Here is an 18,859-nt window from a genome sequence, read left to right as displayed (position 1 = left end):
AGGACCAGTCGACACTGAAAAGGAAGGAGACCCTGAAACAGTCTGTAACATGGATGAGCCTTGAGGACAGACAGGAAGGGAAGAGACCAGACTCAGATGACCCAACACACCTCTTTGGTACCTTAGGAGCCAGTAGACAGGACAGGGGCGACTGCCATGCTGGGAGCAGAGAGGGAGGCTGACATCAGAGGGGTGGATTTCAGGAATTCTGAAGCTGGGAGGGACAAAGTGGTCAGCAATACACTTGAATGCCTCTGAACTAACAAATGCCTTCAAAAGCACTTCATTACAATTTCTCTTTTAGAAAATTATAAATAAGGAAAAAAGTAAATGCTGAGAAGCCTAGCCAGCATATATAAGAAAATGAAAGCAGAATTCATAATATCACAAACAAAATGCAACGTCTTTAACTAGGGCCACAAGGGTTGCTTTGTATTACAAATGATAAAAAAAAAAATGGGGGTTCATGGTCCCAGTATGTTCAGAGTGCAGCAAGCAGGGGTGGACACCTCACCTCCAGCAAAGGAAAAGCATGGGGAAGCACCTGCTATTTTCTTTTGTTAATTTTTAGTTTTGGGTGCATGCACACATGTGGGGGCAGGTGTATGCACACGAAGGGGGATGTGCGCGCGTGCATGCACACATAGAAATATGCACATGTAGAGGGCCAAGATGACAAATGTATTCCTCAATCCCTCCCCACCTTGTTTTTTCTCTCTCACTAGGACCTGGGGCTCTCAGCTGGCCAACCAGTGCCAGTGCAGCTGTCTCCACCTTCCTGGAGCTGGAGTCACAAGCATGCGTCTTCACACCCAGCTCTTTATGTGGGTGCTGGGGGATCAAGCTTAGCACTCAAACTTGCATAGCAAGCTCTCTACCAACTGAGCCATTGTCCCAGGCCCTAGCACAGTGGTCCTCACCCTTCCTAATGCTGCAGGCCTTTGATACCTCAGGTTGTGGTGACCCCAGTCATAAGATTATTGTCATTGCTACTTCATAACTGTAAATTTGCTACTGTTATGAATCGTAATGGAAATATCTGATACATAAGATGTCTGATATTTGACCCCGAGGGGTTGAGACCCATAGGTTGAGAATCACTGTCCTAGAGCCTTCTTGCTTGCTTGCTTGGCCAACATGGCTCCAGAGAAAACAGGCTATGCAAGAGGTAAGAAAACGTGCATGCTCCAAGTTAGTATGGTGCCCATACCACAGGCCATGACAGGTACCTCCTTTGAACATCTTTTGTGGTATGTTTGTTCTTGTCTTTTCTTGTTGTTATTGTTGTTGGGTGGCCTGGCCTGGTTTTGAATTTGATCTGTAACCCAGGTGGCCTTACACCTTCAGTCCTCTTACATCAGCCTCCTCTGGGCTACGATGCCAGGCCTGCACCACCAAGCCCAGATCGCTGGCATCACACCTTCTTTTTTTTGTTTTTTTGTTTTAAAGTCTCTTAGCCTTGAGAGTAAGTCCTAGCTCTGAAGAACAACTTCTCCTGGGGCTCCTGGTAAAACAGGGTTTTTCATCCTGGGAGATCAAGGAAATTCAAGTTGCTCCAAACCTGAAGCTGAGTTGTGGGGAACTGACAGCCTCCAGCTTCCAACCAAGGCTGGCATGCATGTAGAGACAGGTTCTGTATAATCTGTTCCCTTTACCCCTTCAGAACGGGGCCACAGCCTGAGGGCTCATGCTACAGGTCAAGATATCAATGACCCCCATAAGACAAAGCTGAGGTTCAGCCCAGTGTTCAGCCATCACATGGGGGTGTCCTCCAGGGACACTGAAACAACCTGGGCACCATAGTGAGACCTGAGACTGTACAATTTAATGTGGGCCAAGGTTTTGGCATCTTTACTCCGAAGTCAAAAGCCAACTCACACAAATGGAGTGGTTGGAATCTAAAAATTCATTTGATCTACCAGCCCAGGAGAGGTTTCTTTATGATCTATAAATGATGAGGGGGAAAAAACTAGAGGGCTGATCAGAGAGGAGCAAGGACAGCCAAAAGTCACACAGCAAGTTCCCAACCTTTGACCCTAGAGAGAGAATCAGACCTCACTAGGCCCCCAAGGCATGAACCATGGATGACCGAGACACAGATGCCTCTCTGAAGTCGTCCTGCCAGGCCACCACCTACTGCCCACCTGGCGATCAGTCCCTCATTTTCTCCTGCTAATTAACTTGGATGGAAATGTCTTTAAAGTGAGGCTCAGGGCCCCCCACCCCTTCTGTGAACCAATTTCATCACAACGGAAACTGTGTTGCCAAAATGAGAAAAATGAGAATCCCCTCCTCCTCGGGCCCTCGCCCTTGAAGGCATCTTATTAGAGAAGGCCAGTTCTTAATTAACATTTTGATCTTTAATCCATTACCCATCCCTCTAATCCTGTTCAGAGGTGCGGCTGGCCCACTTCCGCAGGCAGTGAGTCCGGAACCCGGGCTCGCCACAGCTGGACGCCACCGACAGCTTCCACTCCCAGACACCTGCTCTGCTCCAGGCGGGAGCCATAGCCAGGACGGGTGGGAGCCGGCACTCCAGCCAGCTCAGTGCAAACCCGGATGGCCACTGCAGACAGGACTTCACTTCATTAACCCAGAGCCCCAGCTGTCCCCACTGGCCCTAGTACTCTTGGCTCTGAGGAGCTTCTTCAAAGAAATGATGTCCTTCCTAGCCCAGCTTAGCCCCTCCATCGCTTTCCAGCCCATGGTCAATTCTGCAGCTACACCAAACATATCAAGACAGAGCTGACACAGCAGCCTCAGGCCTCAGAGAGCCCAGAACCTGCTCTATGACTGCAAGCTAGCTTGGGGACACGGCCACCCCTGCCCACCTCCAGAGACCATGCCCAACCTCACATTCAGTTTTCACTGCTTCCCAAGTGGTGTGACCAACACAATGACAGGTGCCCAGTGTATGCATGTGACCTGACCCGTCCAGATACAAACACTCATAATCTACCACCTTAAAGTTCCTAGGAACCTCATCCTAATGGCAATTCAACCCAAGTCCTGAGCAGTGGTCTTGAAGAGCCCTACATCTCAGTAAGCCTCCTCCAGGACCAAATGTGTAGCTACCATCATGGAGGGCCTATATCCTATCCTTGGCTCAGATTCTTCATTATGGCATTCTGTAAGAGCTACCTCCAGAGAGGCTGAGCTGACCACCTCCGTCCAACTCCCTAGCCCTCACCCAGAAGTGGGTGTCATCACCCTGTCTCCTGCTCATGCCCAGCTGGAGGGGCATTCTGACAAAGCCACCCAAGCACCTGACAATACCAGAAGAAACCAGCTTCTCACCCTTACAGCCTGCTTTCTTCTTCAGCGGCCCCTTGGGCTCTCTGCTCCAGCCTCAGTAAAGAACCCTTGCTCCACAGGCTCACCTCAGAACCTGCCCTGGCCTTACTCCCCCTTTTCTCATGCAGAAGTCTCTGGCCACGCCCACCTACCTACCACATGTGGTCGTCATCTACTGACCACTTCAGTGCCACAAGCCATATGTACAGTCACACAGTGACATCCCTGGCACTGCCTCTACTCTGCGTAGAAGAGCCTCGTCAGTCCTGCTCAGCACCCAGAACAAGGACAACGCGCAGTAGGTGTGCATTAACACTGGGGACTGCGGGTGTAAACACGCCTCTGGGGACTGCGCCAGCGGTGACCGAGTTTCACATCCCATCAAGGAGACAACCTGTATTCATAGCATGACGTTCATACAGTATCCGCTGAACAGGTAGTCAGATATGAAGCAGAACTTCCTGCTGATACATGTCCTGAGAAACTGTCCGTGCATGAACAAAGGCAAAACTCCTGCTGTGGAGGAGGAAGAGGAAACTGGCCTCAGTGCGAGAGGATATGAAGCCTACAGACCAGGGAGAAAGGGCAGTCAGCGTGTGGTCATCCACGGACTCCTAAGGACAGGATGAGGGCTCACATACAGTGTAAAACCCAGGAGCCATACAAACCATTGCCTGAAGAGGAGCAGAGAGCCCCCGCCTTCACAGGCTCATTCCACAGTCGTCCTTAAGCTGCCTGCACTGCCCACACTGGGAGAAGCTAACTATGCACTGATGACCTGGAAGTACAGCCACGCCACCCTCGGCAACTTAAAGAGGTGCCGTTTGTGCGGTAACACAGTTGGCTGCAGCTTGCGATGCAGCGGCTGGCCAGACCCCTGACATCTCTGAGCCTCTCACTTCCACATCCAGAATGCACCACTACCTATGGCCTGAGCGCGTCTATGAGGGTCCCGTGAAGGATTGCCTGTGGCTTTGCTGGAGGAGGAAAGGGAGCAAGCGCGTGGACCTTGGAGGTGCACCGCAGAATTCCAATCTACCCTGGCAACTCACACAGACCCGCCCCAGGCCTCTGCAGAGCATGCTCAAAATGCCCATAGGATGCATGTAAACTGGGAGGTAGGGGTGAGCAATGGGGGCATGGCCATCAGAGTGTCTGCTAGGACCTCCATGGTCCTTCCTGAGGAGTAGGGCCCCTCTAAAGAAGGCAACCTGGTGACAGGTTCCCTAAGTTTGCCACCCCTCTTTCCTTTCCTCCACACTTGGGAGTTTCCTTCCTCCCACCTAGAAAGATAGCCCCAGGATTCCCCCAGAAGGCTCATGGAGAGTCCACAGGGTACCAGTTAGCCAGAGGAAGTAGCCAACAGCGCATCTCAAAAGCCAGGCCCAGATCCCTCTACCATAGATAGTCAAGTGGGCATTAGAGCTAGGTAGGGGCAGGAGGTCCTATACCCCAGAGCTCTCTATCTCCTTTGTACCTCCACGCCCCCTGGCTGTGCCCCTCCCGGAAGTTGTATTCTAGTCACACACAGCAGTCAATATGGTAGGAGGTGTGAGGACATGCAGGTGTGGCAAGAGGCAAATCCTCAGCCTGTCTGCGGCAAGCGTGGCCAGCAAGGCTTTGGGTGGGCAGGTGGGTGAGGTGCCTCCCAAATGGCTGGGTTGAGCTGGACTTGCCAATGTCAACAGCTCCCAGCCCTGTACCCAGACTTCAGGAGCTGGACACGAAACACCACTGCTGTCACCTCGGGTCCTTAAGGCTCAGAGCCACAGCAGCTGAAGGCTTCACTAGGCCAGCTTGGGAAAAGATGCTAAACTGCACTATGACCCCGCTTGGGACCGATATCCAGGACAAATATCGCAACCTCCAAGGCAGGCTGTCTGCCAGCTCCCCGCATGGGTGGCATGGAAGCCTGGGCTACAGGATGCTCTAGTCCATGAGTGTCTTCCCAGGGTCAAGGAAAAACGATCACACAGCATATGTCCAATTGTGACTGGTGGTGGCCACTGAGACGGTTGGTGGCTTCCATGACAGTGACAACCATGCTTCCTTCATTCCATTTTTCTCTTGCTCATCAACTGTACACCAACCCAACCCTTATTATAAGTTTCCAACAAAATTAGTCTTGTCCTCTACTATTTAGGCTGTCCAGTGAGGCAAAGGCCACTCCCGCCCTGTCACAAATCACCATGGCGAGCATTTAATAAGTGTCGGTTGAACACATACCATCTCCTCATACCAAGGCCGCAGGCAACGGCCCTGTGACCAGACTGGAGGTCAGAAACTGTCCCAGGGAAGAGGCAGTGACTGAGTCAGGTCTATTCTCCAAGGGCAGCTCCCAGGCGGTGCTGTCCGCTCACCAGTTCTCTCCCTATCCTGGCAGGCAGGAACCCCCTTGTACCCTGACACCTCATGCAGCCCAGACACGTGCTAGACACATTGGTGCAAAGCTGATGACGGAAGCAAAGGGCCATGGGCTTCAGATCTGTGCCTTTGCGTCTTCAGGGCTCAGTAGCCCTCACCCTAACATTAACCAGAACCACAGCCTGAACCCTAACGTCAAATCTAAACCCATTCAACCCATGTAAACTAACAACTATGGAAATTCTGCTGGCCTGGTCTCTGCCCTGCACAGCTAGCATTCTGTCGCAAAGGCTGGGCCAGGTGGGGAGACGATGCCTGGGCTCACACAGCTGATGGAGGCATGTGGGGTCTGCTGCAGGGACTCAGCAGGCACAGGAGGCCGCCACACGCACACTGCAAAAAAAAAAACCTGGGCAGAGTAGGCTGAGGCCATAAAAGCCCAGAAAATTGGACAAGAGCATCGTGTTGACCTTCCCCTCGCTGCGGTGACGGCTCTAGCCTTCAAGGGCCAGCCTAGGGGGTGGGGAAGATGCCCAGCCCTGCTTCCTGCCTGTTCCAGGCTGGCCAGGAGCCCTAGCGCCAGCACAGGAAATAACAGTGGCCCCCAGAGGCCGCCCAGGCAGGCACAGCACCGGTCAGCCAAGGCTGCCCGGGAGGGAAGGAGGCCATTGTCAGCCTTTGTTTCTGTTTCCCCAGCACTACCCAGACTCCAAGAAGCCAGGGAGCTGACAAAACCTCCCCTCAGCAGCTGTCCAGCCTCCCAGTCTCAGCCCTGCAGACAAGTCTGCCAGGTCCCTGGGCTCTTAAAGAGGCAGGTGCAGGGTGAGAGCTCAGCCATGTCAAAGCTGAAGGTGGCTGTGCACCGGACGAGATGGGCCAGGCAGTGAAACAAGCAGATGGGTAAGGGAGTCTGGCCAGCCCTGGGCCCAGCAGCAGGGATGAGTGGCTGGGAGAAAGGATCTAGACCCTGGAGGCAGCAATAAAGAAACTGAAGAAGGAATATGGAGAGCAAGGAGACACTGCATACCCCAAACACACTGGTATCCACCTGACCCTGAAAAGGGGCCAAGGGACCATCTGAAAAATAGGCATCAGCTCCCCATGTTAGCTAACACAGCACTGAGGACAGGAGAGGAACCACTTGTCGGGCACACATTTGCAGGTGTCTTTGTGGGTATGCATACACAGTTGAGCATGCATCCATGCATGCTACATGGAGGGGCATGTATGAACGTGTACACACTGAGGAACGTGCACACATGAATGTGCCGGTGCATCAGGGGAGATGTAGGTTGTGTGTGCAATGCTCAACAGAATTCTCTCACTCACGCACAGTTCCTGGCAGGTTCTTACCTGTGACCAGTCACTACTGTGATATCATCAAGGCTAGGACGGGCAGGCACCTCACACCAAAGGAAGGGCTCTGAGCCCCGGACTCAACTCAGGCAGAAGCCCACCAGCTGTGAGGCAGCCCATGGATCTTTGCCACTCTAGACTCCAACGGCCATCTGTAGGGTTACGTGAACATGCTAACATGCCCTGCCTGGCACTGAGTGACTGTTCCTTGAATGACAGTTACTAACGAGTCAGCACTGTCTCAGCTCTGCAAGTCTGAGGAGCACCAAGGCCCTGCACCTGAGAACAGGGACTATAAAAACCAGTATCTGTCTGATGTGCTAACCACTACCAAGGAACAAGGACAGCTATCGATTAAAGCAATCAAGATGCAGGATGAAGTGGGGGGCATAAGTTATGTAGATGCAGTAATAATATATGAAGTTTTCAAAAATACTTTTTTTAAAAAAAAAAGCATTCAAAAAGAGAATATACAGTGTGGACAAACACAAATTCTCTAAGCAGGACAGGCTGAGCAACCAGCTTATGTGTGCACATGCGCACCATGTATAGTCCTGTCGAGTAAGAGGACAACAGCCAGAACCCAGCACGCTGCCTGCAGCCTACGGCGGATGCATTACAGACCATAACTAGAAAGACCCAGAAGTTGGTCCACAGAGTGTCCAGCTAGGAAGCCAGGACCAGCCAGGCTGGGTTGACCTTGGCCATTTCCCACCAGGTGCTGGCCCTACCTCTCCACAGTTCATGCTAACCACGTCATGAACTCAGGACTCTGGCCTCATTCCAGGCCCTCTGCACCCCATGCTCCTCTGTACCCCAAGTAGGGTTGACACAGCAGAGGTGGTTCTGAAGCCTGCCTGGGAACAAGAGTGAGGCTGAAGGGGCACGGGGGCTGTGGTGAAAGGGAGAGGGATCTGAGCTACTCGCCACCCCAGCTCCAAGCTCAGAGCTAAGGTTCAATGCCTGCTTCGCCATGTGTGGGCCACAGCAAGAAAGGAGCGGCGGACACCAGCCCCTGGGGACTGAGCACTGCACATAGAGTCCCCCCTGAGCCCTCACTGCCATTCCCACTTTAGATGAGGAAATGGAAGGGCCTCAGGGAGATAGAGTACCTAACTCAAAAGTCACAAAGCTAGTGAGTAGCTAGAGTCTAAACCTAGACTTTGTTCTTCTCGGAGAGGACAAAAATCCAGCCCTAAAGTACCCAGGGCAAATACAAAACAGGAAAGATACTGCTCTGGACCTTAGCAAACACTTCCTGCCCATTGCTGTGCCTAGGCTGGGGTCTGGAGCCAGAGAATGGGAGCAGTACCCTGGGTGTGACCGAGCTGGGATACAGTGCTAAGCTCTTCAGTCCATCAGTGCCAGTAAGGACAGGAAGCAGGAGGCTGGTCCAGCGGCACTAAGGATGGTAAGAAACCATAGCATGGTCATCCTGGGAAGCTTCCTGGAGGAGGTGTGGCTTAGGCTGCTTCAAAAGAGAAACAAGAATGGCACCGACTGAGGTCCCAGTAAGAGAAGAGGCTGGTACCTGGTTGGATCAGTGGCCTCTCGAGGACAGCGTCGGAACCACAATATCTCATGCACGTCTGGCCCTCCCGAGCCACAGTCAGCATTCTGACAAGGATATACATGTCTGCTCACATGTTCGGGTACAGACAGTGATGGCACAAACTCCTCCAGGAGGCAGAAGCTTAGCAACAACCCACAAATGCATCATCACCACACATCCCACACACCTCCGAGGCTGGTCCTGTTTAATGACCAGGCTGACCGTCAGCAAAGATCTACACACAGGCTTCTGCGTCCCCCTGCAGGGTTCCCGGGTCTCTGGGAAGGGGTGATGACAGAGGTGATGCCCTCCTGGAACTTCCTATAAGTGAGAGTCACCTGAGCTCGAAAAGAGTAGAAGCATCACCCCATCCCCCAGTACACACCCTCTGGGGTCCCCTGAGAAGCCCACCATCACCAAGTGGAAAAGTACTGCATACTGGTCTTCCCAGGCAAACAGATCTGAGTCCACGGACCAGCAACAGCAGAACACTGGCTGGGCACTAGGATGGGACCACGTACCAAGCAGCAGGAGAATGCCCACATCTAGCCAGAAAGGATAGAACCGAGCAAATCAAGCCCCGCGCTATGGAAGTGAAATAGCAGAGAAACAGAGCTTATAGGCTCCCTCCTTGTGCCAAGCTCCAGCATGCCTGGCTACCAACACATACATGCACACAGACGCCTGAGCTCTGCATACATATGTGCACACAGACCCCCCCAGAGGTAGTGCTTCTGAGTGTGACCCAACAGGAGCCAAGAAGCTAAGAAGTACCCCATCCTCAGAGCTAGGCCATGTCTTGCCTGGTCCCAGGGAGCAGAACCAGGTAACAGGGGCACAGAGGCACCAGGACCTCTTAGGGGTCTGAGCCAGGGAAGCAAGAACCTGGAGACACACACACTCACACACACAGAGAAGCAGGCAAACACACGCGTGTGTGTGCCTGTGTGCACACATGGCAGATGCCCTACCTCATCTGACTACTCACCATGGTAACAGAGTGGCCCCCTCTCGGCTCCAGTCATCACCTGAAGGCTTCTGAAGTCCCCCGTGCTGTTGGGAAGCAGGTCTAACAAAGGCCCTGCTCAGGCCAGCCCAGCCAGGGGGCCTTCCAGCCAACCAGCTGACGCATGCCCGCCATGCTCCCCTGGTGAGCTCAGGGCCACCATGTCTTCCTACCCAGCCTGCCTGGCTCCACTTAGCTCAACTCCCCACAGACTCCCCAGCCGAGCTAATGAGAAACTCCCCAGCTGGCCCTGTATAAAAACGCATTTCATAAGTCTTTAAAATGCTAGGAAATTCTACATCTCTTTAGTGAGACTTTCCTGTTCCTTGAAAATGTCCCCTGGTCCTCATCAAGAAGACGAGGGGAGGGGGACAGAGCACAAAAGGTGGGTAACACCCTCCAGAGCAGCAGCAGGCCCCTCCTGGAGCCCACAAGGCCCTGGGGCAGCTTCCACCATGGGGCACAGCAAGGGAACTCCCAGTCAGTGCCAGAGGGACAGCGTGGACCCCAGGGTAGGAAGCTCAAGGAGAGGAACCATATGGGGAAAGCAGGAAAGAATGGGAGCGGCAGTCTTGACTGCCTTGATTTGAGAATGGAGAGGGGGAAAGTGAGCCTGGGTGAGGTGGCTACCGCCTGTCCTTCCAGCCCTTGAGAAGCTGAGGTGGGGGCCATATCAGCTACAAGGCCACAGCTGAAAGCAGTGCAAAGCACCCCACCCCTGAAGGCCAGCACCTGCACCCTTCCTCGAGCAATTACTGGGAACGACCGTGGAGCCCACCCACTGCCACATCCATCCGGCCTTCACCCAGGTTGAAAATCCAGGATGTAAAGACCTTGCAAAGGCGACCTGGAATGGGAAAGGCATGAGTGGAAATTCTGGGTGAAGGTGGGGTGGGGATTGGGGGGGTTGCAATCACAGGCTCTGTGAAGCCCCTGGAATCAAACAGTTCACACTCTGACCAAACAGGACCAGAGTGGCTTCCACTCCCCACACCATAAGGTCCACTCTTCCGGTCCGTTCCCTTTTGAACCACCTAGCCAAAGATTGGAGGTGACAGACTGCAGGAAGTGGGGGCTGACCACACCCTACCCCTTACCAGAACAGGGCGAAAAGGAAATAAGAAGCTCTACATGCTTGTCCCCAAACGCCCTAACCTCGCAGCCAGGCAGGTCCCAACCACGACATCCCCTGCTATCTCCTCCCCCCACGCCCGACACTTCAGTGTGGCAGGAGAGCCTGTGAGGGAAAGTCTGGTGAGTCTGCCAGGACTCAGTTTTTCCAAAAGAAGGTCTCAACTGAGCAGGTATTTACCAGGCAGCAGCCAAGGTTAGACCAGCTCTAGCAAGACTCTTCCAGTGACCTAGAAGCCCTGCACAAGTGCCAACCTGTCACTGCATCTCTGGCCTTTCTACAAGGGAACAGCATTCTTATAGGCAGCTCTGCCATCTATGGGTGAGCTGTGAAGTTCATGCATGAGCTGCCTGGATTCCAATCCCTGCTCCGCCGCTTCTGGCTGTGTGACCTGGAAGCGATCAGAAGTGTCTCTGAGCCTCATACCCAAAGGTGACAAGATCCGACTCAAGAGGCACCTACCACATAGCAGTAACGGCTTCTACCAGCCAGGATGAGACCGATGACCCAGCAAGAAGGTCTCAGACTCTGACCACAGGGCAGCATCAACAGCCGCCAGCTGCTGGGCCAGCGCAATGGCTGATCACAGTGAGTGTGGTAAACCTCAAGTGTGTGCGTCACCATGCCAGAAGTAAAGCTCCTAGTCTGCCCAAGGAACATTAACCAACAGATTCACCATACCCCACCCTTCTCCAACCACGGTCCGCCTCCAGACCTTCCTCCTTCGTCTCCACGGCTCCGGTGCATAGAAGTCATGTCAGAAGAAAGCCTCGTGGACCCCGAACCCAGCTCGGAGAGGGCACCCCATCCAGGGACACCAAGGCTAGACAGTGACAGGAAGGTGAGCACCTCTGCCTCTGGGCTCAGACCAGCGACAAGCATGGAGACAAAGAAAGAGGCACACGCTTGGCTGCTTCCTCACAGCCACGCACCACAAAACTCACACACATCCTTACTAGAACTTTCCAATGGGCTTTCAGAAGAAAGAGGGGCCCTGGAAGAGGGGAATGGGATCCCATCCACACTGGGATGGACAGGAAGGCAAGAGGAAGGGAGGACATGAGCATGAACACAGGTTCAAGGCTGGAGACCTGAACACCATTCCAAACACGCCCCTTATTACTTGCAGCCAGGCTGAGAGCGACTGGCCGAAACAATAATTTACAAGTTGTTCAAAATGAAACTGCTCCCTTCTCCCCAGCAGGACAACCGTAAAGGCCATGGCGAAAGGGAAGACTCTCACACCTCTGGCAGGACTGTGAAAGGTGCAGACGTTCTGCAGAACAGTCCAGGCCTCTCACCAAGTTCAATTCCCTGCTACTGTAGGACCCATCTGACCACTCCACCCACGGAGCTCAACGCAGGAGTCCAAACAGAAACTTGCACGAGAATATTAATGGCAGCACTGTGCACAGCAGCCAAAGATGGGAGCGCACAGCAAGAGTCCATAGACAGAGGGATGCTAAACAAAATGATGTTTACCTAGACTGGGGATCTAATTCAGTCATAAGAGACAAGTGCCACACAGCCTGTGTTGAGGTAAAAGCACCCAGTCAGCAGACACTGTCCGGGGGCCAGCAGCTACAGGCGATGTCCAGAAAAGGCAAATCTAGAGGGAGGGTTGGGTAGCTGAGCCACTACCCAGAACATGAGAAGTGGAAGAATAGGAAAAATAGTTTTAGAGGTACAAGGCTTCTTTAGGGGGGTTCATAGCCTACCCAACTGTGACAATGGTCCTACACATCTCTGAACATGAGAGCCACAAAAGTCTAAAAAAGTGAGTAAATGTCTCAGAGCTGCTTTTAAAACTGAGTTGCTATTTTAAAGAAAAAATCAACTTTTTATCTGAAACTCAGCTCTCTGTGCTGTTTCTGCAGATCTCAGATGTCCTGCAGTTCCAGGCTCAGTGTCCCACAGCACAGCCAGCAGCTGGGTGACAGCTGCCTTCAGCAAGACCTGTGTCATATCACCTACGAGTTCAATTGTTCTACCACCAGGAGTCTAAGGGGAGGAAAGACACTCTTGGCTGTGGTCCCCAGAAGCCTGGAGGAAGAGGAGGAGCTCTGGCTCAGTCACCTAGGAGTCTGGGGGAAGGGCTCTGCTGTGTCACCTAAGAGTGTAGGGGGAAGTGAGAGTTTGGACTGTGTCCCCCAAGATTCTGGAAGGGAAAGAGGCCTCCCTCTGCCTGTGACCTCAAAGAGTCTAGGGGAGAAAGCGCTCTGGCTATGGCTCCCAGAAGTCTTTGCCATTAGCAAAGATCACCCATGTTTCCAAGGAGTTCACACCTCACACTGGCAAGCAAGCACAGCTGAAATCATAAGCCCCTCTTGCAATCACACACTTTCATTGTGGGCGCTCAGAGGCTATTAAGGTTCAAAACAGGTTCAGACTTCTTCAGACTAAAATGTCTGTTCAGATACAAACACACACACATACCACATGGACCACACACAGCCCATACACAATACACACATAGCCTCTACACACTACACATGCATAGCCCACACAGGCCATATATATGTGTGTATGTGTATATATACACACACACAGTCCCAGACAAGACACAGCCCAAACATACATCATATATGCACAAAACATCACAGAACACACACACACTACACACATGATTCATTGACCCATATATATCAGATACACACAGCCCCAACACAATATACACATAACCCACAAAGACCATATGCACACACAATACACATAGCCCACACAACCATATATATACAGAGCTTCCATCGCAACAGCCACAACCACACACACTCACACCACATACACTACACATAAATAGCCCCTACATATATAGACAGCCTCCACATTAACAAAGCCTCACACACTACAAACAGCCCACACATCACACATGCACACACACACACCCTCAAGCACAGGCCTACGCCCCATGTACACACTACACATTGACTTCATACATAGCCCCCATATACACTATATACCATACTCAGTATATATACACCACACACACACAACCCGCATAAGTACACACATATTCTACATGTATCATAAACACGTCATACACACACACAAATGCCTTATCCTACACACTCAGACAGATCACACACACTCGTCACATACACACACCACACACACATACCACCATTTCCAACACCTCCTGAGTTTTGTGGGTATGAAAACCAAGATCTTAGCTTGGGGAGATGCCTCATCCAGTAAAGAGCCCCCATAAGCATTAGGACCCAAATTTGGATCTCCACGACCCAGGTAGAGCCAGATGGGCTTGGCAGCAGTCCTGTAATCCCAGCACTCACAAGAGGGAGACAAAATCTCCAAAGCAAGCTGCAGACTCAGACTAATCAAAACTGCACTCCAGGGAGAGACTCTGCTTCAATATATAAGGTGGAGAACCGTCGATAAAAACACCAGCTATCAGCTGCAGACCACATTCACAAGCACGCACATGCACACGTGCACACATGCACACTCACACACACATGCGCACACACACATACACGCACTCATCTGGGTCATTGGCCCTGTCCTCCTCAGGTGACCCAAAAACCATCCCACAGAAAAATGACAGTATATACGCTGGAAAGAGTGTCCCATCACAGAGCTATCACAATGAACCAACGGGTAAAGCATTCACTGTAACTGGCATGCACTAAGTTACATGCCTAATAAATGTGTCATCACACACACTGAGGGCTGCTTACTGGACTGCCTTCATCCTGTCCCAGGGTTAGAGCCAGCTCACAAGCCTGCACTCAGAGCCCCCAAGTTCCTTCATGGCCCAAGTCCAACAGAACTGGGAAGGAGAAACTACCACATGTCCTATTAAAAATCATCCCAACACACCAGAAGGCAGCAAAGCAGTCCACAGCCAGCTCTGGCTTGTCCACATCAATTAGCAGGTGGCCCTATGTTCTCTGGAACCACAGAGCCTGGTGGCCATGGGGTCCCTAGGGCCGGGGCACAGGGGCACATGGTGCATGCTAGACTCTAGAGTGGAAATTGGAAAATCCCACATCACCCACCACTCCTGGGAGCCCGAGCCCAGAGACTGGCCAGCACAGTGAGGAGTCACAATGCAGGTGGCACTGAGCACTGGGGATGTCACCCTGCCTCCTGCATGCCAGAAGATGCCTCACTGACCTGAGCTGCAGTTTATGAACCTGACGCTCTCTTCACATCACAACCACTACCACACTGCTTCCCTCACACCCCAGACTGTTCCCACCATGGGAGTGAGGACAGCAGACACCACACACACACACACATTTAAGGGCAGGTCTCTCTACGTAACCCTAGCTGTCTTGGAACTCACTATGTAGACCAGGTTAGCCTTGAATTCACAGAGATCCACTTGCCTCTGCCTCCTGGGTGATAGGACTAAAGGCATGCCCAACCCAGTTCTTACTGTATTTCAGCAACCATAACGGATGCCTCTCTCTAGCACAAAAGGAGATAAGGAAAGCACTAACCAATGATCACATCTGTTTCCCTCAAACTAGAACATCCCCATTGCTCAGGCTTCCAACAAATCTCCCCCATGGTGGGAGCCTCTGTCACAAAAATAACAAGGGTAACAGACCATTCACAGGCATAAGAAAACCCACATCCAGGTCATGTAAGACTCCGTGGACTCCAAACAGCACTCTGAGCTTCTGGGAAGGACTAGGCCAGAAGCAGGGGGCTGGAAGATCAGGGGCCAGTTCTCAGTTATTTGGAAGCCATCTTTAAGATTTTTGCCGGGGCACCAATGAGATGGTTCAGCAGGAAAAGGTGCCTGCCTGCTACACAGCCTGGAGATCTGCCTTCAACATCCAGAACCCACACAAAGGTATAAAGCAATGGTTCTCAAACTGTGGGTTGCAACCCATGTGGAGGTCGAACAACCCTTCCACAGGGGTCACCAAAGACAGATCTTTACATTACGATTCACAACAGGAGCAAAATTACAGCCATGACGTAGCAACCAAAATAATTTTACGGGTGGGGAGGTCACAACATGAGGAACTCTGTTAAAGGGTTGCAACATTATGGTTGAGAACCATGGGTATAAAGGGAAGAACAACTCCATAAAAGTGTCCTGCACAACACACACACACACACACACACACACACACACACACACTAATAACAACAAATTTAAAGACTTCTGCTGAATCTAAGTATTACAGTTTGTCAACTCAGTTTCTTCGGTTAAGTGAGCTAGCCTCAGAAGTCATACACGTATTCAAGTCACAAACCAGATGTGCAACTGTCAATGTTAAACACGTGTAGACCTGAAACGCGTACCCATCTTTGCTCCCTCTGGCCGCAGCTTCCACAACTGAAAGAGAAGACTGGATGTAAGGATTATCTGCTAGGTCTCATCAGACGATACTGAACGGGTCTCGGGAGCCGCGTGGATCTGGAGGTAACCCAGGGCTACACCTGGCACAAGGTGGCTGAGAGGGACAAAGGAAGCCTGTCACCTGTCAGAGAACTGGGGCCCGATGCAAAGGAAGTCTCTGGCTGAATGCAGAACTGGCATTCCAGGGCTCCAGGGTGCCAAAGCCAGGTCCAGTCCCTGTGGGCTGCCTCGGAGGGTTACCAGTGTGAAAAACCCCACCCATCTGCTGCTTCCGACAGCTGGGGAACAGCTACAGAAGAGAAAACCTGAGGTTGAAAACCATGGTCCCCGACGGTCACATCATCCAGCACCCCACAATGACACACACCCCAAAAATCCGAGCTTGCTCCCCCATTTTCTTCCCCCGAAGGCATGGTCTTGGGACTGACAGCCCATCCCAGGGGCAGTAGTACAGGAATGCTTGTTTTCATTGGAGTTTCAGTCCATTAAAGTGGCTTACATCGATGCACTTGGCGAGAATGTTAGCGGCATTCAGAGATGAAGATGCCATGCCTGGCAATGAAGGGACTCACCACCCATCTAACTTGCCCAGAGGATGGGACGATGGCCCTTGGGAGGAAAGGGGAGTACTTGTCTCCATATGGAATCGATTTTATCGGCCATATGGAATAAATATAGAATCGTGTAGCTTGGGGAAGTCTGGACTAGACACAGGAATGTGACATAAAAATACCGTTTCTATAACCAGCTGGGTGGCTTTTCTGAATCCCTGGGCCAGTCCCCCAAGCCCCCAGCAATGCTCCGTCAGTCCCCCGGCTCTTACCTGCTGCTGCCACAGAGGAATCCCAGGCCAGCGAGAAGTCCGAGGCCTCCCCCTCTTCAACTGGAAGAGAAGAAAGAAGGGCTCTGAGTTTGGAAGCTGCACACATAGGTCATGGGACAGGACACAAGCAAGGAAAGATGGGAGCATTGTGGCAATATTTACATGCTAGCTTCCACCAAGCGGGGAGAGCCTATGACAAGGCAGCCTTTGTGGGTGTTGCAGAGATGAAACCGTGATCAAAGGGGCTAGGGCATGTTTGAAGGGTAAAGTACGACCGTGTAAGCATGAGGACCTGGGTTCAGGTCCCCAGAGTCTACACAAAGCTGGACACCATTTGTATCTGTAATCCAGGTGTTTTTATGGTAAGGCTGGAGACAAAGACAGGAATCTCCGGCAGCTCACAGTTCTGGTAGCCTTGTGTATATAATGACAAACAAGAGATCCTGTCTCAAACAAAGTAAAAGATAAGGACCAGCACCCAAGGTGTCACCCTCTGTCCTCCATGAGTACATACGTCTACACACACACACACCATATACACATATACACACATATATATATATTCACACACACAAATATTATAAATAATAAAAAGTATCAAACATGAATGAGAAGTAAGTGCTGTCTCCATTATGTTTCCATAGCCCTGCATCCTGGCAGACATCACTAATCAATCACAGCACTGCCTCCAGCCAGACGTATCAGAATCTTTCTCTACTCAGAGCTACAACCATTAGTACATAGTTTCTGCTCATGAGCAAAACATCTGCCGCCCACAGAAATGAGGCAAAACTCAGAACAGTTTATAATCTTGCAGGCATTTTCCCCTACCAAAGGTCACACTGCCCACCGCTGCTACAAAGGCTGCCTTGGTAACAGCAAGGAGCAGATATAGTGGCTCCCGGAATATGGGAAAGTTCAGCGTACTACTCTGCACTTGGAGATGTGACCTGCAGACAGACCTCAGGACACACAATGGCCTGCAGACAGAATCACGGCAGCTCATTGGCTGGTAACAAGGCAAGGGAACTCACCCCTCCACACACACACTTCAGCCTGGACCCCACAGAATGATGCCTGACAGGGATGGAGCCTCCCCTAACCCAGACCCCTGCACTTGAGACCAGGCTGGTGGGAACAGGGGAGAAACACTATCCAGCATAATAGCACTCTCGTCCTGGAATCAGTCCCAGTTTGGAGCACATAATAATATTAAAGCTGGGTTATGGACTTTGTAAATGGAACTTTGTTTAAGCCAAAAATATGCACACATGTTTTTCAGATTTAACAGGCTCTGCGACTCTGCACATGTGCAAGCTGAAGGGACCTGAGCCACCCACCTCTCTGCCCTGGATGCTGGGGATGGAATAGCTGGGCGCCCACTGTGATCAAGCAGGGCACCCAGGGGTCCTCGGCTAAGGAGCACCTAAAGTCTCACAGCTAGTGAGGGCAAGGTTGGGCTCCAAATCCAGGCGGTCCACGTAGAAAGGAGTCCGCTATAAACCAGGACACAAAGGACGTGTCTAGAGTCCTAGCCAGACAGCATGCTAAGTAGTCACCCAGTGAGGGGAAGGGGAGGGATGACTAGTCAGAACCTGGGTTCAAATCCTGGCTCTGGGCCTGACGAACTGTGTTATCTCATGCCCTACACTCAACCCCATCAAGGCTGTTGAGTTAGGAAGTCTGACTTCCAAAGTCCTTGACCTTGAGGACGGTCCCACCCCACGAGAAGAGCTAACACCAGCCACAAAAGAAAGCAAAAGTGCACACGTCTACCATTTTACGCTATGTGGGGACAAGAGGCTGAGGACTGCTTGGTCCTGGGGACAAGGGACTGCAAGGAGGAATGGACCGGTGCAGCTGTTGAGGAAGGTCAGAAGTTAGCAGGCCATGGCGCAGACTTCCTGCAGTATGGACGGTGACCCTGACCACGGCCTTCTCACGGAGGGGCCCATACACCAGCTGGCCTTGTGCCTAGAACATGAATGTGTTTT

The 18,859-nt window shown here is 51.8% G+C and overlaps 1 protein-coding gene across 2 annotated transcripts in view; it reads right to left on the bottom strand.

The window, feature by feature from the left end:
• The window catches only part of Znf423 (zinc finger protein 423), a 300,145-nt gene that overhangs the window by 228,260 nt on the left and 53,026 nt on the right, over positions 1-18,859 (bottom strand). For both annotated transcript variants that reach the window (XM_057754120.1, XM_057754121.1), the window contains exon 2: positions 16,866-16,925. In XM_057754120.1, coding sequence (XP_057610103.1) covers positions 16,866-16,925 — 60 coding nt within the window. The remainder of the gene's footprint in view (positions 1-16,865; positions 16,926-18,859) is intronic.

Source organism: Chionomys nivalis, chromosome 21 (genome assembly GCF_950005125.1).
Source record: "Chionomys nivalis chromosome 21, mChiNiv1.1, whole genome shotgun sequence".
NCBI lineage: Eukaryota > Metazoa > Chordata > Mammalia > Rodentia > Cricetidae > Chionomys > Chionomys nivalis.
This window is presented reverse-complemented; position numbering and strand designations above follow the sequence as displayed.